At 39.7% G+C, this 13,850-nt stretch overlaps 1 protein-coding gene across 1 annotated transcript in view; it reads left to right on the plus strand.

Annotated features, from left to right (window-relative positions):
- Nucleotides 1-13,850, plus strand: part of ADAM9 (ADAM metallopeptidase domain 9) — a 108,314-nt gene that overhangs the window by 22,844 nt on the left and 71,620 nt on the right. Inside the window, exons 8-11 of the mRNA XM_003830708.7 lie at nucleotides 2,001-2,072; nucleotides 3,488-3,657; nucleotides 6,134-6,215; nucleotides 7,008-7,141. Of these exons, the coding sequence (XP_003830756.1) occupies nucleotides 2,001-2,072; nucleotides 3,488-3,657; nucleotides 6,134-6,215; nucleotides 7,008-7,141 (458 nt within the window). The remainder of the gene's footprint in view (nucleotides 1-2,000; nucleotides 2,073-3,487; nucleotides 3,658-6,133; nucleotides 6,216-7,007; nucleotides 7,142-13,850) is intronic.

The following is a 13,850-nucleotide window of genomic DNA, read 5'->3' on the forward strand; positions in this document are numbered from 1 at the left end:
TGTTTGACTTTTACTTCCAACTTTGTTGTCAGTGTGAAAAAGTTATTTGTGGAAACTTACTATGATTGGCAGTTCCTTTCTTGTAAGCTGTAGAGACAGTTTTGAGGTTTTTTTTGGTTTTAAAAAAATTCCTTGTTGTATGTAGGTTGGAAAATAACAAGCCACCCCAAATAACTAATTTGGAGAAAATATTAAGAGATAGACTTGGATTTGTACATTATAGGTTCATTGCCCTCAAGTGGCAGAAGGAAAAGCACATGGAATATGAACAAGTGTGAACTCTGCCCCAAACAGTGGGCAAAAAGCTTCTGTAGAAGAATGTTTTGGACAAGTCACAAAAGTCAAGATTCAAAATGTTTTCCTTGGCTGGGCGCAGTGGCTCACGCCTGTAATCCCAGCACTTTGGGAGGCCGAGGCGGGCGGATCACGAGATCAGGAGATCGATACCATCCTGGCTAACACGGTGAAACCCCATCTCTCCTAAAAATACAAAAAATTAGCCGGGCGTGGTGGCGGGCGCCTGTGGTCCCAGAACCCGGGAGGCGGAGCTTGCAGTGAGCTGAGATGGCGCCACTGCACTGCAGCCTGGGTGACAGAGGGAGACTCCATCTCAAAAAAACAAAACAAAACAAAACACACACAAAATGTTCTTCTTCATTGCTGTCTCCAGATGTATTTGTTATATACAGATAGAAAATGGTTAAAAAAAAGGTTCAATTTCAATCAAGCCCTGTCAAATATATTAAATTAATTTTTTTTCTTGTTTAGGAGAATCATGATTAGATCCCTAACTGATACAGTCTGATATATTCTGATACTAATGCTTTTAGCATAGAGCAAAATCATAAATCCTTTTAAAATTTTTCTTCTGCTAAATTGGTTATATAAAATAATGTTAAAAATAGACATTTCAGTTTAGCCGGGTGTCAAAGAAAAATTAGTCATATTTATTTGGCTTAAGATGGTTAAACTTTTATATATTTTCATCTACATATGATTTTTTAACTAGTGATTATTGGTTAATCTCTCATTTTTAATTCAGCCCAGCATTTAGAAATGGTTTATTGGTGCTGATCTGTAACCAATCTGGCTGTTTCTGTCTCAGTTCTATTTTCTGTATGTCACTTCGTTTTTCTGTCCATAAATCTTCTTCCACTATGTGGCTGCACAGAGTCTCTCTGAACCTGTTCTGGTTTGGAAGCCACACAATTCTTGAATCAGTCATTCTTTGCTCAACTAAATTCTGTTAAATTAAAAAAAAAAGTTTATTGGTTACATCATTAGCCTAAGAGGTGAAAGGGTCAGGAAGTTCTTTAGATTGTCTTTTATTCTTTTATCTATGCATTTTGATTGCTTAAAACTCTACCTTTGTGAAATGCTTGAAAATATTTTTGCATTAAAATAAAAGGAACATTAAGAAGATAATTCGTTTTAAAGTTCTACTAATTTGGATAAAATGAAGTCTTCAGTGCTCTTTCATTATTATTCACTTTACCCTTTTACCTGTTTTTCTTTTATTCCTATCACTACAATGTAACCTTTAAATTTCTTAATTTGAAATGTTGATAAATGTCTAAATGCCTCAATTTTTTGTTCAGAGGAAATATTTGGATTCTTCATGGTAACAGACACATTTTTATTTTATTTTTATTTTTTTTGAGATGGAGTTTTGCTCTTTCTCCCAGACTGGAGTGAAATGGCGGGATCTTGGCTCACTGCAACTTCCACCCCCACGGGTTCAAGCGATTCTCCTGCCTCAGTCTCCTGAGTAGCTGGGATTATAGGCACCTGCCACCATGCCTGGCTAATTTTTGTATTTTTAGTAGAGAGAAGGTTTCGCCATGTTGGCTAGGCTGGTCTCGAACTCCTGACCTCAGGTGATCTACCCGCCTGGGCCTCTCAAAATGCTAGAATTACAGGCATGAGGTACTGCACCCGGCCTTACATTTCTATTCTTAAACTACTTTGGTGATAATGATTCTCCTTCTTTGCTTTTCCAGTATGACATGATGGGAAGAAATCAGACTGCTGTGAGAGAAGAGATGATTCTCCTGGCAAACTACTTGGATAGTGTGAGTTGTATTTTCTATCAACCAGGATGATTCTGTCCTATTCTTTCAGTCCCAGAACAGAACTTAAAAATGTCTCATTTTGAGTTCTGATTTTCATAGGGCCTCAATGACTCAGTCTTTCAGAGGTCTGCTTTCTGGTTTGTTTTGTAACTCTTTTTAATGTTTAAAGGAAAGTACCAGCGTAGAAAGACTGAGAAGAGCAAGAGATTTCATATTAGCATCTACTTTATCTTCAGAGTTGCTAGGCTTAGGTGCTTTGGCATTTATGGAAAGATCTTTGAATTTTTGTCGAATGCATCTTATTTTGAATAAGGCTGCCTTCTACCCTGAAAACATGATATGACAATATTTGTGTGTGTGTGTGAGAGAGAGAGAGAGAGAGAGAGAGAGAGTTTGGTTTGAGATTTTGGAGTTCATCCGGTGGGAGATATTAAAGAATTAGATATATGTTCTTATAATTTTATCTACAAAGCTGATATGAACATTAAACGTGATGATGATGATGATGATGATAGCATTCACTTGAGTACTTACAGTGTGCTAGACACTGAGCTAAGTGCTTTACATTTATTAACCCATTTACTCCTTACAGTACGCCTATGAAATTATGAGTTCCACAGTCCTTTATCTGAAACCTCTGATGTACCTGTGATTAAAATTTTAGATAAGTTTAGAAAAACAGTGTGATTAACTCTGTATTATATAACACCTTCGACAGGATCTTGGGGTAGCACCTCGTAATCAGACTCATTGATATTTCTGCAGTGAAATATAGGAATATTTACATTAAATAGGTTAAATGTGGACTATGAATGGGCTTGCATTATATCAGGGCAAATTTTGGAACCAGTTTTACCAAAAACTTAATTTCCAGAGTTTGTCAGATTTTAGAATAGAAGATAATAAGGATTTCGAATCTGTTATTATTATTTTATGGTTGAGGAAACTGAGACTATTGAGAGGTTAAAGTTTTATTGTATTTTTTTTTTTATGAGATGAGTCTCGCTCTGTTGCCCAGGCTGGAGTCCAGTGGCGCAATCTCGGCTCACTGCAGACTCTGCCTCCCAGGTTCAAGCGATTCTCCTGCCTCAGCCTCCCAAGTAGCTGGGATTACAGGTGTGCACCACCACGCCCAGCTAATTTTTGTATTTTAGTAGAGACGGGATTTCACCATATTGGCCCGGTTGGTCTCCAACTCCTGATCTCCGGTGATCCAACTGCCTCAGCCTCCCAAAGTGTTAAGATTACAGGCATGAGCCACTGCGCCCCGCCCAAAGTCTCATTGTATTAAAGGAAAGATTGTTTTTTTTAGGCAGGGGAGTTTTAATTTAAGTAGCCGTGTTACTTCATGTGGTTAAAAGATTTTTCTCACGTTCTTTACTATATTTTATATACTTTTATTTCTTTCTTCCCAGATGTATATTATGTTAAATATTCGAATTGTGCTAGTTGGACTGGAGATTTGGACCAATGGAAACCTGATCAACATAGTTGGGGGTGCTGGTGATGTGCTGGGGAACTTCGTGCAGTGGCGGGAAAAGTTTCTTATCACACGTCGGAGACATGACAGTGCACAGCTAGTTCTGTAAGTATTTTTTTTTAAGTACTATTAATGAAATAATCAAAATAATAATTTTTGCTTATTTTCTTGTATTAGAATTATATTCTCTTGAGGTTTTGGGGTATTCATTTAAATGAGGAAAACTTAGCTTGATGTGGCATTATCATGAGACCTCTTCTGTTTTGGATTCCTGTGACCTTTCTCCCATATCCTCCTTTTTTCTTGGGTTTACATCCTCATTTGGGTATAGTGTGCTTTCTACTAGTTTTTTGTGAACGGATATATAGAAAGAAAACATTTTGACCTCCTGTGTGTCTGAAAATATGGTTTCCCAGTTTCGGAACAGAATTGAAAAATTATCTCAATTTGAGTTCTGCTTACTCTAGGCCTAAGTAACTCAGTATTTCCTAGGCATGCTTTGAGTTTCTTTTGCGTTTTTTTTTTTTTTTTTTTTTTTGGAGACAGAGTCTCACTCTGTTGCCCAGACCAGAGTGCAGTGGCACGATCTTGGCTCACTGCAGCCTCTGCCTCCCAGGTCGAAGCAATTCTCCTGCCTCAGCCTCCTGACTAGCTGGGATTACAGGTGCCTGCCCCCACACCTGGCTAATTTTTGTAGTGTAGCAGAGATGGGGTCTCACCATGTTGGCCAGGCTGGTCTCGAACTCCTGACCTCAGGTGATCCACCCGTTTTGGCCTCCCACAGTGCTGGGATTATAGGCGTGACACTGGGTATAAAATTGTATCCGTGAAATCCTTTTTCTTCACGATTTTGAAGGCGTTGCTCTTTTGTCTTTTTTGTCCCAGCATTACTATTGGGAAGTCTGAAACATTCTGATTCCTGACCTTTTGTATGTGGCCTGTTTTTCCCCCTGTCACTGGAAACTTGTAGGATCTTCTCTTGGTTCCCAGGCTTCTGAATTTTCCTGATGATGTGTTTTGGTGTGGGTCTTAATTTTTAGTAAAATCGTACGCTCACACATCCTCGTACCAGTGAGAATGCCATCTAGTTCACAAAATACCATAAGGAGCAGGTGTCAAGCATACTCACTATGCCTTGCCCAACCACACCCACCAAACTATCTTAACCCCCTCTCTTTGTGTGGTCTCCATCTGTCCTGTTAGAGACATTTCCCAGATGCTTGATGATTTTTAGTTGTTTGTTTACAGTTGAGAATGGGGTCCCGAAAACCTTTTTGGAAGCCTTGAGTCCATGAGTGCATTTTGGGGCCTATGAGTTCCCTATAGGGTGGTTTGGCTGGAATGTCCTTGTCAATCTCCTTATGTCAGTACCTCTGGTCATCTTCTCCTGGCTGGTCAGATGGCCCAGAGAAGGATTTATCCATTCATTTAAAATATATTTATTGGGTGTATACCCCAGACACTGGGACATAGCAGTGAACAAAACTGGCAAAAATTCCTGCTCTCGTGGAGTCCATGTTCTGGTGGAGGAGATTGGCTATACATGAGATAAATAAGTACATGTAGTATGTTAACCAATGATAAGTGGTAAGGAGAAAAATAAAACGGGAGGGTAGATATAAAAGCATTGGAGGTTGTGATTAAAATTTTAGATAAAAGTTTAGAAAAACAGTGTTATTCACTGTTGAATTTTGAGGTGACTTGGTCTAGCCAGAGAGATGCCTTCTGAGTAAAGACCTGAAGGAGGTGAGGGAATGAGTCTGGGTTATATTAATATTAGGGAAGAGAGGTCCAGGCAGAGGGAACAGGTGCTGAGGTACAGGTGTGTGGGGTGTGATTGGGGAGGCACACAGGGCCCATCCTGAATTCTTTTTTTTTTTTATTTTGGAGACAGAGTCTCATTCTATCACCCAGGCTGGAGTGCAGCGGTGCAGTCTTGGCTCACTGTGGCCTCCGCCTCCCAGGTTCAAATGATTCTTCTGCCTCAGCCTCCCGAGTTGCTAGGATTACAGATGTGCGCCACCATGGCTGGCTAATTTTCGTATTTGTTTTTTTAGTAGAGATGGGGTTTCATGATGTTGGCCAGGCTTGTCTCAAAACTCCTGACCCCAGGTGATCTGCCCACCTCGGCCTCCCAAAGTACTGGGATTACAGGCATGAGCCACCACGTCTGGCCCATCCTTACTCCTCATGTTCACCCTGCTCACTGCCCTGCAGCTGCCCGTGTAAACATATTCATTTCATTCGTTATCTGTCTCTCCTCACTAAAATGTGTATTTTAATATATAATTAAATATAATAAATGTATAAATAAACCTAATGTATTTTAGGAGAGGTTTCACCTAGAAGGTAAAAAGAAACAAACTTGTCTCGGTATCCAGAAAGTGTCTTCATTTGTCTGAAAAAATTAATAAGAAGGAGATAAGGCATAAGTATATTCTGATTTTAGAATTTTTTTTTTTGCCATTTTCCTGCCATGTTTTGTAGGTTCTCCCAATCCAGTTGAGATTATTCATAAAATAAAAGCAATGTGTTCCTTTTTTCCCCAAGAACATTTTTTAACTTTTACATTTTCATTTAGAAAGAAAGGTTTTGGTGGAACTGCAGGAATGGCATTTGTGGGAACAGTGTGTTCAAGGAGCCACGCAGGCGGGATTAATGTGGTACGTTGTTCTTGATGTTTAACTTTGGATGTTTGCACTGGGACAATATCAAGCATTTATTGACTGTATACTTCCTCCCCTGGTCCTTAAAACAATATTTTGGGTGTTATGAGGAACACAGTAGAAGTCGCAGATGGGTTCTTTCCCCAGAGACTGGGTCAAGTTTTTAAATATGTGCTATGTGTTTATTAGCTCTTTTCTTTTTTATTCATTTTATTTTACTTTAAGTTCTGGGACACATGTGCAGAATGTCCAGGTTTGTTACATAGGTATACATGTGCCATGGTGGTTTGCTGCACCTATCAACCCGTCATCTAGGTTTTAAGCCCCGCATGCGTTAGGTATTTGTCCTGATGCTCTCCCTCCCCTTGCTCCCCACCTCCCGACAGGCCCCGGTGTGTGATGTTCCCCTTCCTGTGTCCATGTGTTCTCATTGTTCAACTCCCACTTATGAGTGTAGCTCTTTACTTTTTATGGGTGAGGAAACATGTACTCCATTTTAGAGAATTAAATTAGAACCATTAACTTGTTTTCCTATAAACTACCATAAGTAATCTGTTGGTGCTAAAGTGGTTGACCTCTTGCTTGAAGGATCCATGTCCATCATGTGTGTGATTCATGTTACTTTCTTACTAGACTGAAATGTATAAAGACTGTTGTTGGATGCTTGATTTATCACGTAGGCTGTCAACAGTGTAGTGAATAAATTTCCTTTTGTGAAAAAATAATCTGAGCAGCAAAACATTTTCTTTGCGTTCAGAAACCTAATTACTACCTTCCTGTTCTGAACAGTTTGGACAAATCACTGTGGAGACATTTGCTTCCATTGTTGCTCATGAATTGGGTCATAATCTTGGAATGAATCACGATGATGGGAGAGATTGTTCCTGTGGAGCAAAGAGCTGCATCATGAATTCAGGAGCATCGTGAGTACCTGGGTTCTTTCTTCTTCTCCTTTATTTGGTATTGTAGATCCATGTTTCTTACACTGTGAGGGATATTCATGTCTTCATTGGGAAAACAGGAAATGTTATTTCCGGTTTGCTGAAATTAATTGCATGACATACCAATGAGAAGTCTTTTTTTTTTTTCCAGCCTTTTAGATTTAGGGGGTACATGTGGAGTTTGTTACCTGATGTATTGCTGAAGTCTATTTTTTAATTAAATGATTCCAGAGAGCTTTAAGAAGGCAATACTTATGTAGGCACAAGTATGTAACTACACTCTTCTGTAAACCAGTTATAGACTGAAAGTATAAGAACATGGCAAAGTTTATTATCTGAATTAGAAATTAAGAGGGAGTTTCTGCTAGGTTCAGTGTGGATTGGATTACACTGAAGGACTGCATAAGAAATTTCTTCACAAACCTCTTTTTGAGAAAGTGCTGCATTGTCACTGTAGGTAGAAGAGATCCTGATATATTTCTATTAACAAACCCTGTTTTATAGAGATAAAGGTGGGAGGCAAGACAGAGAAGAGGAGAGAGAATGGTTAACATTTATTAAGCTCTTTTTATGTACAGGCACTATTGTAGCCATTTAAAACGTATCCACTCACTTACTACTCATCAGTGAAATGAGGTGCACATACTTTATCTCCATTTGCAGATGAGGAAACTGAGGTCACACATCCAAATTGCTGACTGGGATTCAAAGTCAGGAAGTCAAAGCCTGTGATCTGATCTTAGAACCCTTTCCTGTCCCAGAGCTAAAAAATAATTATAATAGAAGATCCCATGGTGGTTGGACATCAGAAATATAGATTTCTAATGCAGATTCGTTGTAATGCCAACGAGGTTCCTTCCTAATTTAGAAGGCAGGAGTCCTAAGCAGAGAGCTGAATGTAACTGTAGTTCGTACGTGTGTAGATGTTGAGCCTGAGTGAAAATTAGATATGAGAGGTGGTATCTTTAACAAGTACAGGACGGACATGGTGGCTCATGCCTATAATCTCAGCAATTAGGGAGGATTGCTTGAGACCAGGAGTTCAAGACCAACCTGGGCAACACAGTGAGACCCTGTCTCTAAAAAAAGAAAATAAATAAATAAAAAATAAAATATTAACTGGGTGTGTTGGTGCGTGCCTGTAGTCCCAGCTACTCAGGAGGTTGAGGCAGGAGGATCACTTGAGCCCAGGAGTTCAAGGCTGCAGTGAGCTATGATTGTGCCACTGCACTCCAGCCTGGGCAACAGAGCAAGACCTGTTTCAAAACAAACAAACACAGATGAAGATTTCACATGGGGAATATCCGTGGCCCCAAGTGTTCATGCCACTTCCCACCTCCCTCAGGCTCCTGAAGCACTGACAGAGTAATAAAAACTTCTGTCAACCAGCCTTTCAGCTGAAGATCTGAGTGGACAAGACAATTTCAATCACATGCTAGTATAAAGGGAAGCACTCAAGCAGAATTTACAGTTTTTGAACAAATACTAGGCTCAAAAATAGATATGGAAGAGTTAAAATAGTACTTACAAAAAGCCATGCTTCATAAAAAAAAAATTAGGTACATAAGGAACGTCATATGTTTGTAAAAGATTTCCTGTAGGAGAGGGAAGTAAATTTAGGATTTGCTTTGGCCAGCAGTGAAGTTGAAAAAGACGTGAGTTCAGGGAAACAAGAAATGAGTAATGAGCAATGAGATAAGTCATAGATTAAAATAAAAAAGAAGCATTCAGAGGTAAGGAGGGAATGTTATGAAACAGTGCCATAGTGGAATTTAATATGGTATAGGAAGCAATGAAGAGTGGACCCATAGTTTATTCACCAACTTGTCAAACATTTATTGAGCGCTGACCATCTGCCAGACTTTGTTCTCAGCACTTGGAATACCTCAGTGAGTTAGATCGACTCACCCTTCAAGGAGTTTACATCTGGGGGGAAGACAATCTATAAACATAAGAAAATCAATAATATAGAGTGTTAGAAGGCGATAAGTGCTATGGGAAATAAAATAGAGCAGAATGTGGAGGATTGGGAGGACGGAGGGTGGTGAAACAACAGAACAGGCTTCAGTATGACAAAACTGGATGTTAATAACAGAAACCTGAGTGAGTTGGTATTTAAAACCACTCCCCTAAAGTCAACCCTGTGTCAAGCAGACTTACAGTATAATTAAAATATTTTGAGGAGAATGGTATTTTTGAATATTATATTTAAAACTTAGTGCATATTGACGTTTAAATATGAAGATAACATGATTTCAAATTTAAGGTATCCATCATTTTCCCAAGGGAAGAGGCAAAAAAGTGTTGTTGTTGTTGTTGTTTTTTTTTGGTTGACTTGAATGTGTGTAAACTTGCTAGGGATACAGTAGATAGAAAGGGAGTGAACTGTTCATTACTGGATCTTGGAGAGTCTCTGTAGCCACAGGGGAGACTGACCCCATAGGAGTTGAGGTAGAGGGACACTGATAACACGAGGATACTGATAACATGAGGTAGAGGGACACTGATAACACTGATAACATGAGGTAGAGGGACACTGATAACACTGATAATAGAGAGGGTTCCAGGGGAATTATTCAGCCTTATTCTCCCAGTGACTTCTTATCTCTTGAATAGAAGTGGCCAAAGTGAGTACCTATGTCTTGTCCAGCTTAGTGGGAAAGCTTTTGATTTTTCACTGTGGAGTATGATGTTGTCTGTGGGCTTTTCATATATGGCCTTTATTATATTGAAGTGATTTCCCTCTTCCTAGTTTGTTGAGATCTTTTGTTGTGAAAGAATGTTGAATTTTATCAAATGCCTTTTTGGCACCTGTTGAGATGATTATGTGACTTTGATCCTTGATTCTGTTAACGTGGTGTTAATACATTTTTGTGTGTTGAACCGTCCTTGTGTCCCAGGTACAAATCTCATTTGGTCGGAGGGCCTGATGTTTCTGGTGTGTTGTTGAGTTCTGTTTGCTAGTATTTGTTTTGAGGATTTTTACATTTATGTTGCTAGGGATATTGACTTACAATTTTCTTTTCTGGTTGTCCCTTGTCTGACTTTGATATTAGGGTGATGCTGGGCTCATAAAATGAGTTTGGAAGTGTTCCTTCCTCTTCAATATTTTGAGAAGACTTTTTTTTCTTTTAAGCAGTTTTAGGTTCACAGAATAATCAAGAGGAAAGTAGAAAGACTCCTCCCATATACTTTGTGTCCCCACACTTGCATAGTCTCTCCATTTCAATGTCCCTCAACAGAGTGGTATGGTTGTTAAAACTGACAAACCTATATTGACACATCATGATTTCTCAAAGTCCATACTTTATGGTTCACTCTTGGTGTTGTGCATTCTATGGGTATGAACAAGTGTATGATGACAAGTATCCCTCATTATGGTATCATGCAGAATATTTCCATTGCCTTAAAAAATCCTCTGTGCTCCACCTAGTCATCTCTCCCCACCCCTCCAACCCTTGGCAACCACTAATCTTTTTACTGTCTCCATAGTTTCGTGTTTTCCAGAATATCATATATTTAGAATCATGCAGTATGTTGCCTTTTCATATTGGCTTCTTTCACTTAGCAATATGCATTTAAGGCTCCTCATGTCTTTTCATGTCTTGATAGCTCATTTATTTGTAGTGCTGAATAATAACCCATTGTTTGGATGTACCACAGTTTAACCATTCACCTACTGAAGGACATATTGGTTGCTTCTAAGCTTTGGCAATTATGAAAAAAGCTGCCATAAGTGTCCTGTGCAGGGTTTTGTGTGATCATGTTTTCAGCTCCTTTGGGTAAATACCAAGGGATGCGATTGCTGGATCATATGTTAAGAGAGTATGTTTAGTTTTGTAAGAAACTGCCAAATTGTCTTCCAAAGTAGCTGTACCATTTTGTATTCCCACCAACAGTGAATGAGAATTGCTGTTGCTCTACATCTTTGTCAGAATTTGGTGTTGTCAGTGTTCTGGATTTTGGCCATTCCTATAGGCATGTAGTGGTATCTCATTGTTTCAATTTACATTTCCCTGATGACATAGGATGTAGATGATCTTTTTGCCTTCTTTATGTCTTCTTTGTGGCATCTGTGAAGGTCTTTGGCCCATTGTTTAATCAGATTGTTTCTTTTCTTATTTTTTAGTTTTAAGAGTTGCTTGCATACTTTGGATAAGAGTCTTTTATCAAATATGTCTTTTGCAAATATTTTCTACTAGTCTGTAGCTTATCTTCTCATTCTTTTAATATTGTCTTTCACAGAGCATACATTTAATATTTTAATTCTTTCATGGACGATGCCTTTTGTGTTGTATCTAAAAAATAATTGCCATATCCAAGATGATCTAGGTTTTCTCCTATGTTATCTCCCAGGAGTTTTAGAGTTTTGAATTTTACACTTAGACCTTTGATCTACATGGAGTTAATTGTGGAGGATGTAAGATCTGTGTCTAGATTTATTTATTTATTTTTTGCATATGAATATCTAATTGTAGCAGCACCATTCGTTGAAAAGATTCTCTTTTATTGTATTGCCTTTGCTCCTTTGTCAGAGATCAGTTAGCTGTATTTATGTAGGACTCTTTTTGGGCTCTCTATCTTGTTCTCTTTATCTATCTGTCACCTTTTGCCAATAACACAGTCTTGAAGCTTGTGCATGCGTCACATAGTTCTCGTGCCATGGTTTTCAGCTCCATCAGGCCATTTAAGGTCCTTTCTACCCTGTTTATTCTAGTTAGCCATTTGTCTAATCTTTTTTCAAAGTTTTTAGCTTCCTTGCGATGGGTTCGAATATCCTCCTTTAGCTTGGAGAAGTTTGTTATTACCAACCTTCTAAAGCCTATTTCTGTCAGCCTGTCAAAGTCATTCTCTGTCCAGCTTTGTTCCGTTGCTGGCGAGGAGCTGTGATCCTTTGGAGGAGAAGGGGCGCTCTGATTTTTAGAATTTTCAGCTTTTCTGCTCTGGTTTCTCCCCATCTTTGTGGTTTTATCTACCTTTGGTCTTTGATGCTGGTGACCTACAGATGGGGTTTTGGTGTGGATGTCCTTTTTGTTGATGTTGATGCTATTCCTTTCTGTTTGTTGGTTTTCCTTCTGACAGTCAGGTCCCTCAGCTGCAGATCTGTTGGAGTTTGCTGGAGGTCCACTCCAGACCCTTTTTGCCTGGGTATTACCAGTGGAGGCTGCAGAACAGCAAATATTGCAGAACAGCAAATATTGCTGCCTGATCCTTCCTCTGGAAGCCTCATCCCAGAGGGGCACCCGCCTGTGTGAGGTGTCATTGGCCCCTACTGGGAAGTGTCTCCCAGTTAGGCTACATGGGTGTCAGGGACCCACTTGAGGAGGCAGTCTGTCTGTTCTCAGAGCTCAAACACCGTGCTAGGAGAACCACTGCTCTCTTCAGAGCTGTCAGACAGGGACGTTTAAATCTGCAGAAGATTCTGTTGCCTTTTGTTTAGCTATGCCCTGCCCCCGGAGGTGGGATCTACAGAGGCAGCAGGCCTTGCAGAGCTGTGGTGGGCTCTGCCCAGTTGAGCTTCCCTGGCTGCTTTGTTTACCTACTCAAGCCTCAGCAATGGCAGACGCCCCTCCCCCTGCCAGGCTGCTGCCTCACAGGTCAGTCTGCCTGCTGTGCTAGCAGTGAGCAAGGCTCTGTGGGCGTAGGACCCGCCGAGCCAGGCGCGGGATGTAATCTCCTGGTGTGCTGTTTGCTAAGACCATTGGAAAAGCACAGTATTTGGGTGGGGTTGTCCCAATTTTCCAGGTACAGTCTGTCACGGCTTCCCTTGGCTAGGAAAGGGAAATCCCCTGACCTCTTGTGCTTCCTGGGTGAGGCGATGCCCCGCCCTGCTTCGGCTCACCCTCTGTAGGCTACACCCACTGTCCAACCAGTCCCAATGAGATGAACCAGGTACCTCAGTTGGAAATGCAGAAATCACCATCTTCTGCATCTGTTACACTGGGAGCTGCAGACTGGAGCTGTTCCTATTCGGCCATCTTGGAATGGCCACACGGTCTTGATTACTGCAGCTTTAGAGTAAGTCTTGAAGTCAGGTAGCACCAGTCCTCCAGCTTTGTTCTTCTTCTTTACTATTATATTGGCTATTCTGGGTCTTTTGCCACCCCATGTAAACTTTAAAATCAGTTTTATCTATATCCACAAACTAATTTGCTGGGATTTTGATTAGGATTGCATTGAATGTATAGATCAAGTTGGGGAACTGACATCTTAATATTGAGTCTGCCTGTATGTGAGCATGAAATATCTCTCCATTTATTTAGTTCTTTGATTCTTTCGTCAGATAGTGTTATAGTTTCCCCATAGAGATCTTATACATATTTTGTTAGATTTATACCTAACTCTCATTTTTGGGGGTCCTAATGTACATGATATTATGTTTTTAATTTCAAATTCTACTTGTTCATTGCTGGCATATAGGAAAGCAATTGACTTTTGTGTATTAACCCTGTATCCTATAACCTTACTGTAATTGCTTTTTAGTTCCAGGAGTCTTTTTCAATTCTTTTTGATTTTCTACATAGATGACCATATTATCTCTGTACAAAGACAGTTTTTCTTTCTTTCCAGTCAGTATACCTTTTACTTTCTTTTCTTTTCTCACTGCAGTAGCTAGGACTACCAATCTGATATTGCTTTACCTTCCTCACATTTTTTTTTTTAGCATTGACAGTGTGTTTTTTTTATTTTT

The sequence above is a fragment of the Pan paniscus genome, chromosome 7, assembly GCF_029289425.2.
Source record: "Pan paniscus chromosome 7, NHGRI_mPanPan1-v2.0_pri, whole genome shotgun sequence".
Lineage (NCBI taxonomy): Eukaryota > Metazoa > Chordata > Mammalia > Primates > Hominidae > Pan > Pan paniscus.